The sequence below is a fragment of the Salvelinus namaycush genome, chromosome 31 (genome assembly GCF_016432855.1).
Source record: "Salvelinus namaycush isolate Seneca chromosome 31, SaNama_1.0, whole genome shotgun sequence".
Classification (NCBI taxonomy): Eukaryota; Metazoa; Chordata; class Actinopteri; order Salmoniformes; family Salmonidae; genus Salvelinus; species Salvelinus namaycush.
In genome coordinates, this window is record NC_052337.1 from 14,394,977 (window position 1) to 14,416,727 (window position 21,751).

Here is a 21,751-nt window from a genome sequence, read left to right on the forward strand (position 1 = left end):
ACTCAAATGTATGCATCCAGGTGAAAACCTGACTAAAAAGCGGTGTAACTTCAGCAGAATGAGGTAAGGGTAGGGTGTAGCCCAGGGTCTAGGGGTTAGGATATCCGTGGGCTAAAAGCTGGTTAAAAGCTGTATCTAGAAAGTGTTGTAACTCCACCAGGTGAGGTAAGGTTAAGGTGTAGGGTATAGGGTATAGGGGTTAGGGTATACAAGTTTAGGGTGTAGTGTATAAGTGTGTTAGGACTGTTCAGTAAATGCATCCAGGTTAAAAGCTGTATCTAGGAAACGTTGTAATTCCACCAGGTGAGCTGCTTTGTTCCCCGTAGCTGGAGCTGCTGCTGGCCCACGACCAGCATACCTACACATACACACAAAATAATGAAGCCCACAATTAATACAAAACACAAGTCTATTCCCCCTGTGTTTCATCAAATCATTCAATGATCTCTTTCCCAGAGCAGGTGTGAGTGAAGGAGGGTGGGTTGTACCAAACGGGTCAATGTTGGTTCGTAGGCGGGGTTTGACATAGTCATAGTAAGCCTGGTTCTTGTGTTCTTCCTGGAACCACACCAGGTCAGCGTTAGGATAACGATCTGTCTCCACTTTCACCTGGTCAAACGGAAACGGAGAGAGCTGGAGGAAGAGAGAGAGGTGAGATTGGAAATGTGTGTGTGTGTGTACCTGCTCTATGTGCGCAATGGCCACAGTATCATCATTGCCTCTGTTGTTGCGTTCTCGGGTCAGTTCATAGTAGACCTCCCAGTACAGAACACAATCCTTTTCACCCCCTTTGGGTTCTCACACACAGGACCACTGTCTGGGATCAGACGCTGGAAGTGGGTACCTGAAACACACACGTGTCAGAGACACTGGCTCTTTCTCAAATCATCTTTCCTTGAGTCCTCACATCCTCTCTCCTCGCCTCCTCAAAACCCAATGAGCCCCACTCATCTCCCACTCTCTCCCTCCATCCTTCCATCCCTCCATCTCTCACCTGGCAGCATGTCATCAAAGCTGGACTTGGCCTCTGGGTGGCGCAGCAGAGACTTGGCCTCTGGGTGGCGCAGCAGAGACTTGGCCTCTGGGTGGCGCAGCAGAGACTTGGCCTCTGGGTGGCGCAGCAGAGACTTGGCCTCTGGGTGGCGCAGCAGAGACTTGGCCTCTGGGTGGCGCAGCAGAGACTTGGCCTCTGGGTGGCGCAGCAGAGACTATCAGCTGGAAGACAGAGAGAATCAATAAAAAGAGGAGAGGTTAGTGAGAGAGCAATATTGGTATGAAGCGTCTGTGTACAAAGTGAGGCAGAGTGTGTGTGCATGTGTGTGTGTGTACGTGTGCGCGTGTGTGAGTGCATGTGCGTCTGACACTCACAGACTTCCTGAAGGGTTGTAGTGTTTGTCTACGGGGGACGTGGAAGTAGTTAGCTGGAATAGAACAGTTGACTATGATCCAGTTACAGTCATACAGCTGACGCACTGCAAACTCCTCAGTAGAGAATATCTATAGACGGGACAGGTCATAAACACACAAGTTTAGAGACTCCCTCTCTCTCGCTGTCTCTCAGACATACACAAACACACTTACAGGGTAGGTATCTTCGTTACACATCTGCAGGAACCTCTCTGGTCGGGCCGAGGAGTGCTCTGGTCCCTGAGTGAAGAATCATGGGATACGTCGTTTATTGTTCATTTGTGTCATCAGATAACTTCCCAAACGGACACCGACATTTAGAGAGACAGAGATAAACCAATGCATTGGGACTGGCCATGGCAAAACCCAGCTCAAATCCTAGAGATAAAGGAGGAGAGAGGGACAGAGGCAGAGAGAGGGACAGGGAGAGAGGCAGAGAGAGAGAGAGAGAGGGACAGGGACAAAGAGAGAGGCAGAGAGAGAGGGACAGAGGCAGAGAGAGAGAGGGGGGTTGTTAAGGTCAGAAGGAATGAGGGTAGTAACTAACAAAACAGACAACCCCCCCATAATGCTGTGGCCAGACAACCCCCCATAATGCTGTGGGGCATGCTGTGGCCAGACAGCCCCCCATAATGCTGTGGCCAGACAGCCCCCCATAATGCTGTGGCCAGACAGCCCCCCATAATGCTGTGGCCAGACAACCCCCCATAATGCTGTGGCCAGACAACCCCCCCATAATGCTGTGGCCAGACAACCCCCCATAATGCTGTGGCCTGACAACCCCCCATAATGCTGTGGCATGCTGTGGCCAGACAACCCCCCATAATGCTGTGGCCAGACAACCCCCCATAATGCTGTGGCCAGACAACCCCCCATAATGCTGTGGCATGCTGTGGCCAGACAACCCCCCATAATGCTGTGGCCAGACAACCCCCCATAATGCTGTGGCCAGACAACCCCCCATAATGCTGTGGCATGCTGTGGCCAGACAACCCCCCATAATGCTGTGGCCAGACAACCCCCCATAATGCTGTGGCATGCTGTGGCCAGACAACCCCCCATAATGCTGTGGCCAGACAACCCCCCATAATGCTGTGGCGCAAAATAATAGACTGCATCTGTATGTATATGAATGTGTGCATATACTGTATGTACGTACTGTGTGTGTACATGTTTAACTATACTTGTCGAATTCCCATAAGAATAGTAAACAAACATGTTTACTGGACACATTTTGCCAGTCCCCACAAGGAAAAAGTATATTTCTAGGGGTTATAGGGTTAGAATTAGTGTCAGGGTTAGAATACGGGTTAACGGTTAGAAGTTAGGGTTAGGTTTAAGGTTAGGTTTAAGGTTATAGGGTTAGGTTTAAGGTTATAGGGTTAGGTTTAGGGTTAAGGTTAGGTTTAAGGTTATAGGGTTGGGTTTAGGGTTAAGGTTAGGTTTAAGGTTATAGGGTTAGGTTTAAGGTTATAGGGTTAGGTTTAGGGTTAAGGTTAGGTTTAAGGTTATAGGGTTAGGTTTAGGGTTAAGGTTAGGTTTAAGGTTATAGGGTTAGGTTTAAGGTTATAGGGTTAGGTTTAGGGTTAAGGTTAGGTTTAAGGTTATAGGGTTAGGTTTAAGGTTATAGGGTTAGGTTTAGGGTTAAGGTTAGGTTTAAGGTTATAGGGTAAGGGTTAGGGTGAAGGGTGAGGGTAAGGTTTAGGGAAAATAGGATTTTGAATCGGAATCAATTGTGTGTCCCCACAGGGTTATTAGAACAAGACTGTGCGTGCGTCCGTGTGCGTGCGTCCGTGCGTGTGTGCGTGCGTCCATGCTTGTGCTAACCCAGTACTCCATACTCCGACAGAGAGCTGTTGCAGACGGTGTATGGAGCCTGGTTAGGAGAGATGTGGTTCATGGGGATACAGATCCTCCTATCAATCTTCTGGTCATGCAGGACATGGTGTGACTGTACAGAGAGGAGAGAGATGGAGGGAGAGAGAGAAAGGAAAGAAAGAGGCAAATATAGAGAGGGATGGGTAGAGAAAAAGAGAGGGAGTGGGGTCAAGAGAGAAAAGTTAACACCACCATTTTGTTACAGTACTGATTGAGCTACATGTTCATTAAACTGACATAACATCCAGTTATGAACGTAACCCTGGTTTCCTGAAAGACACCTTACTATAGAATACTCAAACTACACAACACTGTCAAGCAAGTGACTTACGCACGACATAGTCATAACAGTGACATAGGCAGTCCTTAAGGGTGACATTAATACCTGAAGGTTCCTCTCTCTACGTCCTGTCCACTGAGACGTATGCGTGTCCCCTCCTTGAGCAGTGAACCAAAGGCCATGTACTCTCCTAGAGCCCAGTCACACACACGCTGGCCTACCATCGCCACACGACCCGTTAGTATACGACTCAAAACTGAACCACACACACACACACACACACACATAGATGGATGAGGATATGTACTTGTCTTCCACAGGTATTGTGTGTGTGTGTGTGTGTGTGTGTGTGTGTGTGTGTGTGTTTTTCAGTACCTCTGTTTATGGTGAAGTCTTCCACAGGTACAGATGAAGCGATGTATCCTATGTGTACCAGCTCCTCCTCAGGCAGGCCTGTAGACAGACTGGTCATACTCTTAGGCTGGCCGTCCACACTGAAAAACTGAAAAACCTACACACACACACACACACACACACAGAGAGAGAGGGATAAAGATACATGTTGTTAGTGTCTGTCTACACATTATAGATTTTAACATATACACATATATGCACTTACTATATATTGTAAAGCATAGGTTTTCTCACGCACAAAGCACACACACTGACCGGGCCAGGGAGAGTCCAGCCAGTGTTTGATGTGTAGAATCTTCTCGTCTTTAGAGCGAGCGTGAGCCTCCTCACAGATCTTGTCATACTTGGCTATCTCCTACAGACGGGAAGGGTTAGTATCCATTTAATGTTGAATGAAGTTATACTCAACACCAGACGGGAAGGGTTAATATCCATTTAATGTTGAATGGTGTTATACTCAACACCAGACGGGAAGGGTTAATATCCATTTAATGTTGAATGAAGTTATACTCAACACCAGACGGGAAGGGTTAATATCCATTTAATGTTGAATGAAGTTATACTCAACACCAGACGGGAAGGGTTAATATCCATTTAATGTTGAATGATGTTATACTCAACACCAGACGGGAAGGGTTAATATCCATTTAATGTTGAATGATGTTATACTCAACACCAGACGGGAATGGTTAATATCCATTTAATGTTGAATGAAGTTATACTCAACACCAGACGGGAAGGGTTAATATCCATTTAATGTTGAATGGTGTTATACTCAACACCAGACGGGAAGGGTTAATATCCATTTAATGTTGAATGAAGTTATACTCAACACCAGACGGGAATGGTTAATATCCATTTAATGTTGAATGAAGTTATACTCAACACCAGACGGGAAGGGTTAATATCCATTTAATGTTGAATGAAGTTATACTCAACACCAGACGGGAAGGGTTAATATCCATTTAATGTTGAATGAAGTTATACTCAACACCAGACGGGAAGGGTTAATATCCATTTAATGTTGAATGATGTTATACTCAACACCAGACGGGAAGGGTTAATATCCATTTAATGTTGAATGATGTTATACTCAACACCAGACGGGAAGGGTTAATATCCATTTAATGTTGAATGAAGTTATACTCAACACCAGACGGGAAGGGTTAATATCCATTTAATGTTGAATGAAGTTATACTCAACACCAGACGGGAAGGGTTAATATCCATTTAATGTTGAATGATGTTATATTCAACACCAGACGGGAATGGTTAATATCCATTTAATGTTGAATGAAGTTATACTCAACACCCCCTTGCCACCTCATGTCAATCAGCAAGTACATTCTATTTCATTCATTCAGGATAGTATTTTATGTAAAGACAGAGGGCAGAATAGGATATCTAAGTACAAGTTTGTACGGTTTGTAAGGGTTGTGTGACCCAGTTGGTAGAGCATGGCACTTGCAACGCCTAGGGTTTTGGGTTCGATTCCCAAAGGGGACCAGTAATAACAAATATGAAATTGTATGCACTCATTACTGTAAGTCGCTCTGGATAAGAGCGTCTGCTAAATTACCTAAATGTAACATGTTGTTTATGATTTATATTGTTGTTTATGATTTATACTATATATGGGTATATAGTATAAATGGCAGAATGTGTTACCTCATAGTCCAGTCTGCTGACTGCTCTCTCTGCTAGGAGTTTCTCAGAGTATTTCTGGAGGACTCCTTTCTGCTTCTTGATCTGCTTGTACATCAGAGGCTGAGTGAACATGGGATCATCCATCTCATTGTGGCCGTTACGCCTGTAACACATCTGGAGGGTACACACACACACACACACACACACAGATCAGAAGGGTGTGTAAACATTGGCTCATTCATCTGATTCAGACCATATATAGCAACACACCTTGGTGACGGTCGGTGGGGCACGCGACAGAAAACGTTATTAAGAGCTGACAGGTGTTTTGCACTGTTTCACTGTGGCTTTAGTCATCAATCTAGCAGTGTTCCCCCCCCCCCCCTAGTAGTAGTGTCCCCCCCCCCCTAGTAGTAGTGTCCCCCCCCCTAGTAGTAGTGTTCCCCCCTAGTAGTAGTGTTCCCCCCTAGTAGTAGTGTTCCCCCCCCTAGTAGTAGTGTTCCCCCCCCCTAGTAGTAGTGTTCCCCCCCCCCTAGTAGTAGTGTTCCCCCCCTAGTAGTAGTGTTCCCCCCCTAGTAGTAGTGTTCCCCCCCTAGTAGTAGTGTTCCCCCCCTAGTAGTAGTGTTCCCCCCCTAGTAGTAGTGTTCCCCCCCTAGTAGTAGTGTTCCCCCCCTAGTAGTAGTGTTTCCCCCCCTAGTAGTAGTGTTTCCCCCCCTAGTAGTAGTGTTTCCCCCCCTAGTAGTAGTGTTTCCCCCCCTAGTAGTAGTGTTTCCCCCCTAGTAGTAGTGTTTCCCCCCTAGTAGTAGTGTTTCCCCCCTAGTAGTAGTGTTTCCCCCCTAGTAGTAGTGTTTCCCCCCTAGTAGTAGTGTTTCCCCCCTAGTAGTAGTGTTTCCCCCCTAGTAGTAGTGTTTCCCCCCCCTAGTAGTAGTGTTTCCCCCCCCTAGTAGTAGTGTTTCCCCCCCCTAGTAGTAGTGTTTCCCCCCCCTAGTAGTAGTGTTTCCCCCCCTAGTAGTAGTGTTTCCCCCCTAGTAGTAGTGTTTCCCCCCCTAGTAGTAGTGTTTCCCCCCCTAGTAGTAGTGTTTCCCCCCCTAGTAGTAGTGTTTCCCCCCCTAGTAGTAGTGTTTCCCCCCTAGTAGTAGTGTTTCCCCCCTAGTAGTAGTGTTTCCCCCCCCCTAGTAGTAGTGTTTCCCCCCCCCCTAGTAGTAGTGTTTCCCCCCCCCCTAGTAGTAGTGTTTCCCCCCCCTAGTAGCAGTGTTTCCCCCCCTAGTAGCAGTGTTTCCCCCCCTAGTAGCAGTGTTTCCCCCCCTAGTAGCAGTGTTTCCCCCCCTAGTAGCAGTGTTTCCCCCCCTAGTAGCAGTGTTTCCCCCCCTAGTAGCAGTGTTTCCCCCCCTAGTAGCAGTGTTTCCCCCCCTAGTAGCAGTGTTTCCCCCCCTAGTAGCAGTGTTTCCCCCCCTAGTAGCAGTGTTTCCCCCCCTAGTAGCAGTGTTTCCCCCCTAGTAGCAGTGTTTCCCCCCCTAGTAGCAGTGTTTCCCCCCCTAGTAGCAGTGTTTCCCCCCCTAGTAGCAGTGTTTCCCCCCCTAGTAGCAGTGTTTCCCCCCCTAGTAGCAGTGTTTCCCCCCCTAGTAGCAGTGTTTCCCCCCCTAGTAGCAGTGTTTCCCCCCCTAGTAGTAGTGTTTCCCCCCCTAGTAGTAGTGTTTCCCCCCCTAGTAGTAGTGTTTCCCCCCTAGTAGTAGTGTTTCCCCCCCTAGTAGTAGTGTTTCCCCCCCTAGTAGTAGTGTTTCCCCCCCTAGTAGTAGTGTTTCCCCCCCTAGTAGTAGTGTTTCCCCCCCTAGTAGTAGTGTTTCCCCCCCTAGTAGTAGTGTTTCCCCCCCTAGTAGTAGTGTTTCCCCCCCTAGTAGTAGTGTTTCCCCCCCTAGTAGTAGTGTTTCCCCCCCTAGTAGTAGTGTTTCCCCCCCTAGTAGTAGTGTTTCCCCCCCTAGTAGTAGTGTTTCCCCCCCTAGTAGTAGTGTTTCCCCCCCTAGTAGTAGTGTTTCCCCCCTAGTAGTAGTGTTTCCCCCCCCTAGTAGTAGTGTTTCCCCCCCTAGTAGTAGTGTTTCCCCCCCTAGTAGTAGTGTTTCCCCCCCTAGTAGTAGTGTTTCCCCCCCTAGTAGTAGTGTTTCCCCCCCTAGTAGTAGTGTTTCCCCCCCTAGTAGTAGTGTTTCCCCCCCTAGTAGTAGTGTTTCCCCCCCTAGTAGTAGTGTTTCCCCCCCTAGTAGTAGTGTTCCCCCCCCCTAGTAGCAGTGTTTCCCCCCCCCTAGTAGCAGTGTTTCCCCCCCCCCCCTAGTAGCAGTGTTTCCCCCCCCCCCTAGTAGCAGTGTTTCCCCCCCCCCCTAGTAGCAGTGGTTTCCCCCCCCCTAGTAGCAGTGTTTCCCCCCCCCTAGTAGCAGTGTTTCCCCCCCCCCTAGTAGCAGTGTTCCCCCCCCCCCTAGTAGCAGTGTTTCCCCCCCCCCTAGTAGCAGTGTTCCCCCCCCCCCTAGTAGCAGTGTTCCCCCCCCCCCTAGTAGCAGTGTTTCCCCCCCTAGTAGCAGTGTTTCCCCCCCTAGTAGCAGTGTTTCCCCCCCTAGTAGCAGTGTTTCCCCCCCTAGTAGCAGTGTTTCCCCCCCTAGTAGCAGTGTTTCCCCCCCTAGTAGTAGTGTTCCCCCCCTAGTAGTAGTGTTCCCCCCCTAGTAGTAGTGTTTCCCCCTCTAGTAGTAGTGTTTCCCCCTCTAGTAGTAGTGTTTCCCCCTCTAGTAGTAGTGTTTCCCCCTCTAGTAGTAGTGTTTCCCCCTCTAGTAGTAGTGTTTCCCCCCCTAGTAGTAGTGTTTCCCCCCTAGTAGCAGTGTTTCCCCCTCTAGTAGTAGTGTTTCCCCCTCTAGTAGTAGTGTTTCCCCCCCTAGTAGCAGTGTTTCCCCCCCTAGTAGCAGTGTTTCCCCCCCTAGTAGCAGTGTTTCCCCCCCTAGTAGCAGTGTTTCCCCCCCTAGTAGCAGTGTTTCCCCCCCTAGTAGCAGTGTTTCCCCCCCTAGTAGCAGTGTTTCCCCCCCTAGTAGCAGTGTTTAGAAAGAAAGCTATGACCTTTGGCTTTCACCTGGAATTGTTTATTTATGTCTGAGAGAAAAACACTTTTCAACCCATACGATCCAGTACACAATAAAAGTAATAAAACATATACAAATATGATGATAAAATATGTTTTGTGAATGAATAAGCCTTTTCATACTTTATGTCCATATATAGTTATCTGTTTTAGGAACATCTACTCAAAATATTTCACCTTCTTTATTACTTTACCAAACATATCATGACATTAGTGATAGTCAAAATCTGTTACATTTGTGAACATCTAAGTCAACATTTGGGCCATTTAAACAGCTTGCATCCGTCCTATAGACAAGGGAAGAAGGGCTATGTAAAGGGCTCCGATTTAAAAATCTCAAACTGGAAACACTTATCTACCTCACTAGCTTTAAGCACCAGCTGTCAGAGCAGCTCACAGATTACTGCACCTGTACATAGCCCATCTATAATTTAGCCCAAACAACTACCTCTTCCCCTACTGTATTTATTTATTTATTTTGCTCCTTTGCACCCCATTATTTCTATTTCTACTTTGCACATTCTTCCACTGCAAATCTACCATTCCAGTGTTTTACTTGCTATATTGTATTTACTTCACCACCATGGCCTTTTTTTTGCCTTTACCTCCCTTATCTCACCTCATTTGCTCACATTGTATATAGACTTATGTTTCTACTGCATTATTGACTGCATGTTTGTTTACTCCATGTGTAACTCTGTGTTGTTGTATGTGTTGAACTGCTTTGCTTTATCTTGGCCAGGTCGTAGTTGTAAATGAGAACTTGTTCTCAACTTTGCCTACCTGGCTAAATAAAGGTAAAATAAATAAAAAATAAATTTACACAAAATTACTTATTTTAGGTTTAAGGAAGTGTGTAGGTTGCATTCTTTATCGTAGAGCTATGAAAGTTCTGTATTTAGATCCACCTGCTCGAGACAAATTCAGCTATTGTTTTGCCATGTCTGTGCTGTGAAGCAGTCGAGCTGGATAAACGTTTTTCTAAGGAACGCCCCTTTGATATAAAGGTGAAGTGATATAAATTGATGTATTGATGCAGCTGACCACCAGAGGGAGGCAATTCGACCAATGATGTTTACATGGTCCTAGGAAGGTCTGGATTGCTGTTTTCTGACTTATATAACGGTGGGAAATCAATGAAATATGTCATGTAAACATATACATATTGTTTTAAGTAATTCTAGTGCCCGATTTCGGGGACTGTCAGCTTAAGAGGTAAACAAACAACGAAAATCGTGTTTGTCAGTGCTCTTCCGTTTGCCTAATGAACACCACCCTGATCAGGGAACACACTCACCAAGTCTACCACCACGTCCTTGTGATAGGTGGCTCTCCACTCGGCGGCGACGTTACACACGTACATGACGGCCTCGGGGTCATCAGCGTTGACGTGGAAGATGGGGGCATTGACCACCTTGGCCACGTCTGTAGGGTAGGATGATGACCTCGCCACCCTGGAGTCGGTTGTGAAACCAATCTACAGGGAAGAGAGACAGGTGGTTAGAGGGTGTGTGGGTGGGGGGAGCGGGCGTGTAATGGGTTTGTTCTTCTGTGAATGTGAGAGTGATGTAGGAGGTTTTGTGTGTGTATGTGTAGGGTATAGAGAACAACAGGCCATTCATGGGGCAGTTAAAGTGTGTTTGTTACCTGCTAGTTAATCTCAGAACCCAGAACCAAATGTTGTGTACACTAGCTAACTCTATTTACGGAAGTAAGCCCCTCCCCACGACAGAAACACCCCGAATTTCCAGTAAAACTCCACCCTCCACTTCAAGAATCACCTCCACAAAATCATGATTTGTCAAAGAGTCAGTGACACGATACACCAAATGAAGATCGTCAGAAGAACTTGGACAGTGCTGTGTGTAGTGTTGCAAGATGTGTTACCTGGTTGTTGACCACCACATGGACAGTGCTGTGTGTAGTGTTGCAAGATGTGTTACCTGGTTGTTGCCCACCACATGGACAGTGCTGTGTGTAGTGTTGCAGGATGTGTTACCTAGTTGTTGCCCACCACATGGACAGTGCTGTGTTTGGTGTTGCAGGATGTGTTACCTGGTTGTTGACCACCACATGGACAGTGCTGTGTGTAGTGTTGCAGGATGTGTTACCTGGTTGTTGACCACCACATGGACAGTGCTGTGTGTAGTGTTGCAGGATGTGTTACCTGGTTGTTGACCACCACATGGACAGTGCTGTGTGTAGTGTTGCAGGATGTGTTACCTGGTTGTTGACCACCACATGGACAGTGCTGTGTGTAGTGTTGCAGGATGTGTTACCTGGTTGTTGACCACCACATGGACAGTGCTGTGTGTAGTGTTGCAGGATGTGTTACCTGGTTGTTGACCACCACAGGGACAGTGCTGTGTGTAGTGTTGCAGGATGTGTTACCTGGTTGTTGACCACCACATGGACAGTGCTGTGTTTGGTGTTGCAGGATGTGTTACCTGGTTGTTGACCACCACATGGACAGTGCTGTGTGTAGTGTTGCAGGATGTGTTACCTGGTTGTTGACCACCACATAGACAGTGCTGTGTGTAGTGTTGCAGGATGTGTTACCTAGTTGTTGACCACCACATGGACAGTGCAGTGTGTAGTGTTGCAGGATGTGTTACCTGGTTGTTGACCACCACATGGACAGTGCAGTGTGTAGTGTTGCAGGATGTGTTACCTGGTTGTTGACCACCACATGGACAGTGCTGTGTGTAGTGTTGCAGGATGTGTTACCTAGTTGTTGACCACCACATGGACAGTGCTGTGTTTGGTGTTGCAGGATGTGTTACCTGGTTGTTGACCACCACATGGACAGTGCTGTGTGTAGTGTTGCAGGATGTGTTACCTGGTTGTTGACCACCACATGGACAGTGCTGTGTTTGGTGTTGCAGGATGTGTTACCTGGTTGTTGACCACCACATGGACAGTGCTGTGTGTAGTGTTGCAGGATGTGTTACCTGGTTGTTGACCACCACATGGACAGTGCTGTGTGTAGTGTTGCAGGATGTGTTACCTGGTTGTTGACCACCACATGGACAGTGCTGTGTGTAGTGTTGCAGGATGTGTTACCTGGTTGTTGACCACCACATGGACAGTGCTGTGTGTAGTGTTGCAGGATGTGTTACCTAGTTGTTGACCACCACATGGACAGTGCTGTGTGTAGTGTTGCAGGATGTGTTACCTGGTTGTTGACCACCACATGGACAGTGCTGTGTGTAGTGTTGCAGGATGTGTTACCTGGTTGTTGACCACCACATAGACAGTGCTGTGTGTAGTGTTGCAGGATGTGTTACCTGGTTGTTGACCACCACATGGACAGTGCTGTGTGTAGTGTTGCAGGATGTGTTACCTGGTTGTTGACCACCACATGGACAGTGCTGTGTGTAGTGTTGCAGGATGTGTTACCTGGTTGTTGACCACCACATGGACAGTGCTGTGTGTAGTGTTGCAGGATGTGTTACCTGGTTGTTGACCACCACATGGACAGTGCTGTGTGTAGTGTTGCAGGATGTGTTACCTGGTTGTTGACCACCACATGGACAGTGCTGTGTGTAGTGTTGCAGGATGTGTTACCTAGTTGTTGACCACCACATGGACAGTGCTGTGTTTGGTGTTGCAGGATGTGTTACCTGGTTGTTGACCACCACATGGACAGTGCTGTGTGTAGTGTTGCAGGATGTGTTACCTGGTTGTTGACCACCACATGGACAGTGCTGTGTTTGGTGTTGCAGGATGTGTTACCTGGTTGTTGACCACCACATGGACAGTGCTGTGTGTAGTGTTGCAGGATGTGTTACCTGGTTGTTGACCACCACATGGACAGTGCTGTGTGTAGTGTTGCAGGATGTGTTACCTGGTTGTTGACCACCACATGGACAGTGCTGTGTGTAGTGTTGCAGGATGTGTTACCTAGTTGTTGACCACCACATGGACAGTGCTGTGTGTAGTGTTGCAGGATGTGTTACCTGGTTGTTGACCACCACATGGACAGTGCTGTGTGTAGTGTTGCAGGATGTGTTACCTGGTTGTTGACCACCACATAGACAGTGCTGTGTGTAGTGTTGCAGGATGTGTTACCTGGTTGTTGACCACCACATGGACAGTGCTGTGTGTAGTGTTGCAGGATGTGTTACCTGGTTGTTGACCACCACATGGACAGTGCTGTGTGTAGTGTTGCAGGATGTGTTACCTGGTTGTTGACCACCACATGGACAGTGCTGTGTGTAGTGTTGCAGGATGTGTTACCTAGTTGTTGACCACCACATGGACAGTGCTGTGTTTGGTGTTGCAGGATGTGTTACCTGGTTGTTGACCACCACATGGACAGTGCTGTGTTTGGTGTTGCAGGATGTGTTACCTGGTTGTTGACCACCACATGGACAGTGCTGTGTGTAGTGTTGCAGGATGTGTTACCTGGTTGTTGACCACCACATGGACAGTGCTGTGTGTAGTGTTGCAGGATGTGTTACCTGGTTGTTGACCACCACATGGACAGTGCTGTGTGTAGTGTTGCAGGATGTGTTACCTGGTTGTTGACCACCACATGGACAGTGCTGTGTGTAGTGTTGCAGCATGTGTTACCTGGTTGTTGACCACCACATGGACAGTGCTGTGTGTAGTGTTGCAGGATGTGTTACCTGGTTGTTGACCACCACATGGACAGTGCTGTGTGTAGTGTTGCAGGATGTGTTACCTGGTTGTTGACCACCACATGGACAGTGCTGTGTGTAGTGTTGCAGGATGTGTTACCTGGTTGTTGACCACCACATGGACAGTGCTGTGTGTAGTGTTGCAGGATGTGTTACCTGGTTGTTGACCACCACATGGACAGTGCTGTGTGTAGTGTTGCAGGATGTGTTACCTGGTTGTTGACCACCACATGGACAGTGCTGTGTGTAGTGTTGCAGGATGTGTTACCTGGTTGTTGACCACCACATGGACAGTGCTGTGTGTAGTGTTGCAGGATGTGTTACCTAGTTGTTGACCACCACATGGACAGTGCTGTGTGTAGTGTTGCAGGATGTGTTACCTGGTTGTTGACCACCACATGGACAGTGCTGTGTGTAGTGTTGCAGGATGTGTTACCTGGTTGTTGACCACCACATGGACAGTGCTGTGTGTAGTGTTGCAGGATGTGTTACCTGGTTGTTGACCACCACATGGACAGTGCTGTGTGTAGTGTTGCAGGATGTGTTACCTGGTTGTTGACCCCCACATGGACAGTGCTGTGTTTGGTGTTGCAGGATGTGTTACCTGGTTGTTGACCACCACATGGACAGTGCTGTGTGTAGTGTTGCAGGATGTGTTACCTAGTTGTTGACCACCACATGGACAGTGCTGTGTGTAGTGTTGCAGGATGTGTTACCTGGTTGTTGACCACCACATGGACAGTGCTGTGTGTAGTGTTGCAGGATGTGTTACCTGGTTGTTGACCACCACATGGACAGTGCTGTGTGTAGTGTTGCAGGATGTGTTACCTGGTTGTTGACCACCACATGGACAGTGCTGTGTGTAGTGTTGCAGGATGTGTTACCTGGTTGTTGACCACCACATGGACAGTGCTGTGTGTAGTGTTGCAGGATGTGTTACCTGGTTGTTGACCACCACATGGACAGTGCTGTGTGTAGTGTTGCAGGATGTGTTACCTGGTTGTTGACCACCACATGGACAGTGCTGTGTGTAGTGTTGCAGGATGTGTTACCTGGTTGTTGACCACCACATGGACAGTGCTGTGTTTGGTGTTGCAGGATGTGTTACCTGGTTGTTGACCACCACATGGACAGTGCTGTGTGTAGTGTTGCAGGATGTGTTACCTGGTTGTTGACCACCACATGGACAGTGCTGTGTGTAGTGTTGCAGGATGTGTTACCTAGTTGTTGACCACCACATGGACAGTGCTGTGTGTAGTGTTGCAGGATGTGTTACCTGGTTGTTGACCACCACATGGACAGTGCTGTGTGTAGTGTTGCAGGATGTGTTACCTGGTTGTTGACCACCACATGGACAGTGCTGTGTGTAGGGTTGCAGGATGTGTTACCTGGTTGTTGACCACCACATGGACAGTGCTGTGTGTAGTGTTGCAGGATGTGTTACCTGGTTGTTGACCACCACATGGACAGTGCTGTGTGTAGTGTTGCAGGATGTGTTACCTGGTTGTTGACCACCACATGGACAGTGCTGTGTGTAGTGTTGCAGGATGTGTTACCTGGTTGTTGACCACCACATGGACAGTGCTGTGTTTGGTGTTGCAGGATGTGTTACCTGGTTGTTGACCACCACATGGACAGTGCTGTGTGTAGTGTTGCAGGATGTGTTACCTGGTTGTTGACCACCACATGGACAGTGCTGTGTGTAGTGTTGCAGGATGTGTTACCTGGTTGTTGACCACCACATGGACAGTGCTATGTGTAGTGTTGCAGGATGTGTTACCTGGTTGTTGACCACCACATGGACAGTGCTGTGTGTAGTGTTGCAGGATGTGTTACCTGGTTGTTGACCACCACATGGACAGTGCTGTGTGTAGTGTTGCAGGATGTGTTACCTGGTTGTTGACCACCACATGGACAGTGCTGTGTTTGGTGTTGCAGGATGTGTTACCTGGTTGTTGACCACCACATGGACAGTGCTGTGTTTGGTGTTGCAGGATGTGTTACCTGGTTGTTGACCACCACATGGACAGTGCTATGTGTAGTGTTGCAGGATGTGTTACCTAGTTGTTGACCACCACATGGACAGTGCTGTGTTTGGTGTTGCAGGATGTGTTACCTGGTTGTTGACCACCACATGGACAGTGCTATGTGTAGTGTTGCAGGATGTGTTACCTGGTTGTTGACCACCACATGGACAGTGCTGTGTGTAGTGTTGCAGGATGTGTTACCTAGTTGTTGACCACCACATGGACAGTGCTGTGTGTAGTGTTGCAGGATGTGTTACCTAGTTGTTGACCACCACATGGACAGTGCTGTGTGTAGTGTTGCAGGATGTGTTACCTAGTTGTTGACCACCACATGGACAGTGCTGTGTGTAGTGTTGCAGGATGTGTTACCTAGTTGTTGACCACCACATGGACAGTGCTGTGTGTAGTGTTGCAGGATGTGTTACCTGGTTGTTGACCACCACATGGACAGTGCTGTGTGTAGTGTTGCAGGATGTGTTACCTGGTTGTTGACCACCACATGGACAGTGCTGTGTTTGGTGTTGCAGGATGTGTTACCTGGTTGTTGACCACCACATGGACAGTGCTGTGTGTAGTGTTGCAGGATGTGTTACCTAGTTGTTGACCACCACATGGACAGTGCTGTGTGTAGTGTTGCAGGATGTGTTACCTGGTTGTTGACCACCACATGGACAGTGCTGTGTGTAGTGTTGCAGGATGTGTTACCTGGTTGTTGACCACCACATGGACAGTGCTGTGTGTAGTGTTGCAGGATGTGTTACCTGGTTGTTGACCACCACATGGACAGTGCTGTGTGTAGTGTTGCAGGATGTGTTACCTGGTTGTTGACCACCACATGGACAGTGCTGTGTGTAGTGTTGCAGGATGTGTTACCTGGTTGTTGACCACCACATGGACAGTGCTGTGTTTGGTGTTGCAGGATGTGTTACCTGGTTGTTGACCACCACATGGACAGTGCTGTGTGTAGTGTTGCAGGATGTGTTACCTGGTTGTTGACCACCACATGGACAGTGCTGTGTGTAGTGTTGCAGGATGTGTTACCTGGTTGTTGACCACCACATGGACAGTGCTGTGTGTAGTGTTGCAGGATGTGTTACCTGGTTGTTGCCCACCACATGGACAGTGCAGTGTGTAGTGTTGCAGGATGTGTTACCTGGTTGTTGACCACCACATGGACAGTGCTGTGTGTAGTGTTGCAGGATGTGTTACCTAGTTGTTGACCACCACATGGACAGTGCTGTGTGTAGTGTTGCAGGATGTGTTACCTAGTTGTTGACCACCACATGGACAGTGCTGTGTGTAGTGTTGCAGGATGTGTTACCTAGTTGTTGACCACCACATGGACAGTGCTGTGTGTAGTGTTGCAGGATGTGTTACCTAGTTGTTGACCACCACATGGACAGTGCTGTGTGTAGTGTTGCAGGATGTGTTACCTGGTTGTTGACCACCACATGGACAGTGCTGTGTGTAGTGTTGCAGGATGTGTTACCTAGTTGTTGACCACCACATGGACAGTGCTGTGTGTAGTGTTGCAGGATGTGTTACCTGGTTGTTGACCACCACATGGACAGTGCTGTGTTTGGTGTTGCAGGATGTGTTACCTGGTTGTTGACCACCACATGGACAGTGCTATGTGTAGTGTTGCAGGATGTGTTACCTAGTTGTTGACCACCACATGGACAGTGCTGTGTTTGGTGTTGCAGGATGTGTTACCTGGTTGTTGACCACCACATGGACAGTGCTGTGTGTAGTGTTGCAGGATGTGTTACCTGGTTGTTGACCACCACATGGACAGTGCAGTGGGTGGTGTAGGAGGGCAGGTCAGAGAGGTGGAAGGTCTCGTAGACAACCCCCTGGCCTGCAAACGCTGCATCACCATGGAGCAGGATGGACATCACCTGGAACACACACACAGAAATATAAACGCACACACACACACAGAGAAAAAAAACGGTGTGTGTGTTTGTGTGCATTTGTGTGTGTACATACTATTTTTCCCTCTGTGTCTCCACAGTAGAACTGCTCAGCCTTGTTCTTGCCCTGCACCACGGGGTCCACAGCCTCCAGATGGGAGGGGTTAGCCATGAGTGACAGTGGGATGTTCCTATCAGTGACCCAGTTGATCCTACGGTGCCACATCCCCAAATGGTACTTCACATCTCCAGAACCCTGATGGGGAGAAGGAGAGAGAGAGAGAGAGAGAGGGGGGGGGGGGGGGGGATAAAGAAAGGGCATGTTCAGAAGTGAAATGGAGGTGAATTGTATGAGTAAACATTTTTCATTTTCTTTAGCTTCTGATAGGACTTTTTCCATGTTATTCACTTTCCACATTGTGTTACCGGCAGTTTCCAATGTGTTAGCAGGGGAGTTTCCACATTGTGTTACCAGGAGTTTCCATTGTGTTACCAAGAGAGTTTCTATTGTGTTACCAGGAGTGTTACCAGGAGGGTTTCCATTGTGTCACCAGGAGGGTTTCTATTGTGTCACCAGGGGGGTTTCTATTGTGTCACCAGGAGAGTTTCCACATTGTGTTACCAAGAGAGTTTCTATTGTGTCACCAGGAGGGTTCCTATTGTGTCACCAGGAGGGTTCCTATTGTGTCACCAGGAGAGTTTCCACATTGTGTCACCAGGAGAGTTTCCACATTGTGTCACCAGGAGAGTTTCCACATTGTGTCACCAGGAGAGTTTCCACATTGTGTCACCAGGAGAGTTTCCACATTGTGTCACCAGGAGAGTTTCCACATTGTGTCACCAGGAGAGTTTCCACATTGTGTCACCAGGAGAGTTTCCACATTGTGTCACCAGGAGAGTTTCCACATTGTGTCACCAGGAGAGTTTCCACATTGTGTCACCAGGAGGGTTTCCATTGTGTCACCAGGAGGGTTTCTATTGTGTCACCAGGAGGGTTCCTATTGTGTCACCAGGAGAGTTTCCACATTGTGTCACCAGGAGAGTTTCCACATTGTGTCACCAGGAGAGTTTCCACATTGTGTCACCAGGAGAGTTTCCACATTGTGTCACCAGGAGAGTTTCCACATTGTGTCACCAGGAGAGTTTCCACATTGTGTCACCAGGAGAGTTTCCACATTGTGTCACCAGGAGAGTTTCCACATTGTGTCACCAGGAGGGTTTCCATTGTGTCACCAGGAGGGTTTCTACTGTGTTACCAGGAGGGTTTCTATTGTGTCACCAGGAGAGTTTCCACATTGTGTCACCAGGAGAGTTTCCACATTGTGTCACCAGGAGAGTTTCCACATTGTGTCACCAGGAGGGTTTCCACATTGTGTCACCAGGAGGGTTTCCACATTGTGTCACCAGGAGAGTTTCCATTGTGTCACCAGGAGAGTTTCCATTGTGTCACCAGGAGAGTTTCCATTGTGTTACCAGGAGGGTTTCTATTGTGTTACCAGGAGAGTTTCCATTGTGTCACCAGGAGGGTTTCTATTGTGTCACCAGGAGGGTTTCTATTGTGTCACCAGGAGAGTTTCCATTGTTACCAGGAGAGTTTCCATTGTTACCAGGAGAGTTTTCATTGTGTTACCAGGAGGGTTTCTATTGTGTTACCAGGAGAGTTTCCATTGTGTCACCAGGAGGGTTTCTATTGTGTCACCAGGAGAGTTTCCATTGTGTTACCAGGAGAGTTTCCATTCTACACCTGGGTTGTTATCTTTAGGGCACCAATGAACATCATGTCCCCCCCTGTACTGTACTCTATACCATCTACTGCATCTTGCCATCTTGATGTAATGTATCACTAGCCACTTTAAACAATGCCACTTTATATAATGTTTACATACCCTACATTACGCATCTCATATGTATATACTGTACTCTATACCATCTACTGCATCTTGCCTATGCCGTTCGGCCATCACTCATTCATATATTTTTATGTACATATTCTTATTCATTTACACTTGTGTGTATAAGGTAGTTGTTGTGAAATTGTTAGGTTAGATTACTTGTTATATATTACTGCATGGTCGGAACTAGAAGCACAAGCATTTCACTACACTCACATTAACATCTGCTAACCATGTGTATGTGACAAATAAAATGTGATTTGATTTGCTCTCTACTGGCTGTATAATTGACCTCATCAGCAGCTTCCAGCTTGGAGTCAAACTGACAGAAGATCTGATCCAGCTTCTTACGGATCACATTGGCCAACACATTCACCTCCCCCTGGAGAGAGAGAAACTAAGAGAAACTTTTAGCTTTCATGTACAGTATAGTAAATGTTACAGGTCTAATGAACAGTCTATGGGTTTTCCAGTAAAGAACATGTTAAACAGCATGTAAGTAGTTGTAATGGAAACTGTGAATATTCCCGGGATCCCAGCAACCAGGAGAGCTACAACAGTAGGTTGAGACCGGTGTCTAGTACTACCGTAGCTACGCTACGTGTGGGGCAGCCTGTGATTGGCATTTCCATGGTAACAGTACCTGTGGGGCATGCCCATGATGATGCTCTCTACTCCGTTCATGCTGGACTTGTCGATGATGGTCTTCAGGGCCGGGATGAGAGACTCACAGCCCTCCAGACCAAAACGCTTCTCTGATGACCACTTCCTCTGGAGGAACTCCTTGAACCTGACCAACAGGAAGTCATACAAGGTTAGGCCCCGCCCACCCCTCATTTTACCCAGTCCAGAATCCAGTGATAGAGTTATACAGTGAAGTCCGGAATTGTTGGATCCCTTGACAAAGAGCAAAAAAGACTGTATAAAATAATACAAATACTGATCTATATTGTATGTAAAAAATACATTAAAATGATATTATTTTATACTAATACAATTGCTCAGAAAAATAGATTTTGTTTGACAAGTATTAATAAAAAATCTCAAAATGATGAAGGTGGATCCCCTGTTTTCAATACTCCATCACCCTCCTCTTGGGAGGATAATGACACTGAGACTTTTTCAAAAATGTTTTATGAAATTGGGGAACACATTGGGAGGGATCTTAGGGGCTCCAGAGTGGCACAGCGGTCTAAGGCACTGCATCTCAGTGCTAGAGGTATCACTACAGACCCTGGTTTGATTCCAGGCTGTATCACAACGGGCCGTGATTGGGAGTCCCACGGGGCGGCGCACAATTGGCCCAGCATCATCCGGGTTTGACCGGGTTAGGCCGTCATTGTAAATAAGTATTTGTTCTTATCTGACTTGCCTAGTTAAATGAAGGTTACATAATAAAATAAAAAAACAATAGACCATTCCTCCATACATAATCAATCCTTGATAACCGTTGTCTGCGCTTATGTGTCACGGCTGTTGAATGAAGTGGACCAAGGTGCCGCGATTAGCGTACATTTTCTTTTTATTAGAAATGACGCTGAAAAAACAATAAACAATACAAAATAAACCGTGAAGCTTAAGGCTATGTGCCACAAACAAAGTCAACCTCCCACAAAGACAGGTGGGAAAAAGAGCTACCTAAGTATGGTTCTCAATCAGAGACAACGATAGACAGCTGTCCCTGATTGAGAACCCTACCCGGCCAAAACATACTGCTCTCTTCAATTCAAACCACAGGTTTTAAATGGGGTTCAAGTCCAGAGACTACAGAGATGGCCATTGCAAAATGTTGATTTTGTGGTCAAGTAACCATTTCTTTGTGGATGTTGATGTGTGTGGGGGGTTATTGTCTTGCTTGAAGATCCACTTGCGGCCAAGTTTCAGTCTCATGGTAGAGGCAACCAGGTTTCTGGCTAAAATGTCCTGGTACTGGGTAAAGCTCATGGTGCTGTTGACCTTAACAAGGACCCCAGGACCAGTGGAAGCAAAATAGCCCCATAATATCAAAGATGCACCACCATATTTTACAGTAGGGAAGAGGTATTTTCTGCATTTGCATTGTTCTTTTGAAGGCCAAACCCACCACTGGTGTGCGTGGCCGAAGACCTCTATTTTTGTGTCATATGACCATACTTACAGACACACAGACAGACACACAGACATACTTGGTGGATCGAACCATTCTGGTCAGCAAGGTCCTCTTCTCCTCCAGGGTAAACTGCATGACACCTGGCCTCTCAAACTTCTGTCTGATCCACTGGCACTGCTCCAGGTCATTAATGAACATGAACTCTACCCCAATAGACTGACAGTATGCCATCTACAGGACAGGAAAAGAGAGGTGAAGTCAGTGTGTGTGTGTGCATGTGTGTACTATTTTTGTTAGTAATGAGTAAGTGTGTGTTGTATACGATGCGGCGGATCTACTTTACCTCGAGGTGGCTTATGATCTCTGAGGGGCAGAACGCTCTCGCTGCCCCCGATGATGGTGGTGGTGGGGAGCCGGAACACCTTGTCCAGGTCAGACTCATCCAGACC

At 47.4% G+C, this 21,751-nt stretch overlaps 1 protein-coding gene across 1 annotated transcript; it reads right to left on the reverse strand.

Moving 5' to 3' along the window:
- Positions 1-237: 237 nt before the first annotated feature.
- Positions 238-21,533, reverse strand: ogdhb (oxoglutarate dehydrogenase b). Its single transcript, XM_038971039.1, is given in 21 exon segments — positions 238-358; positions 489-498; positions 501-633; positions 682-758; positions 761-844; positions 995-1,073; positions 1,369-1,497; positions 1,582-1,744; positions 1,746-1,785; positions 3,235-3,358; positions 3,489-3,501; positions 3,671-3,821; positions 3,941-4,067; positions 4,227-4,334; positions 5,648-5,800; positions 10,036-10,215; positions 17,178-17,306; positions 17,398-17,577; positions 19,506-19,589; positions 19,838-20,003; positions 21,379-21,533. Coding segments are annotated over 21 exon segments (2,406 nt in total).
- Positions 21,534-21,751: the final 218 nt, after the last annotated feature.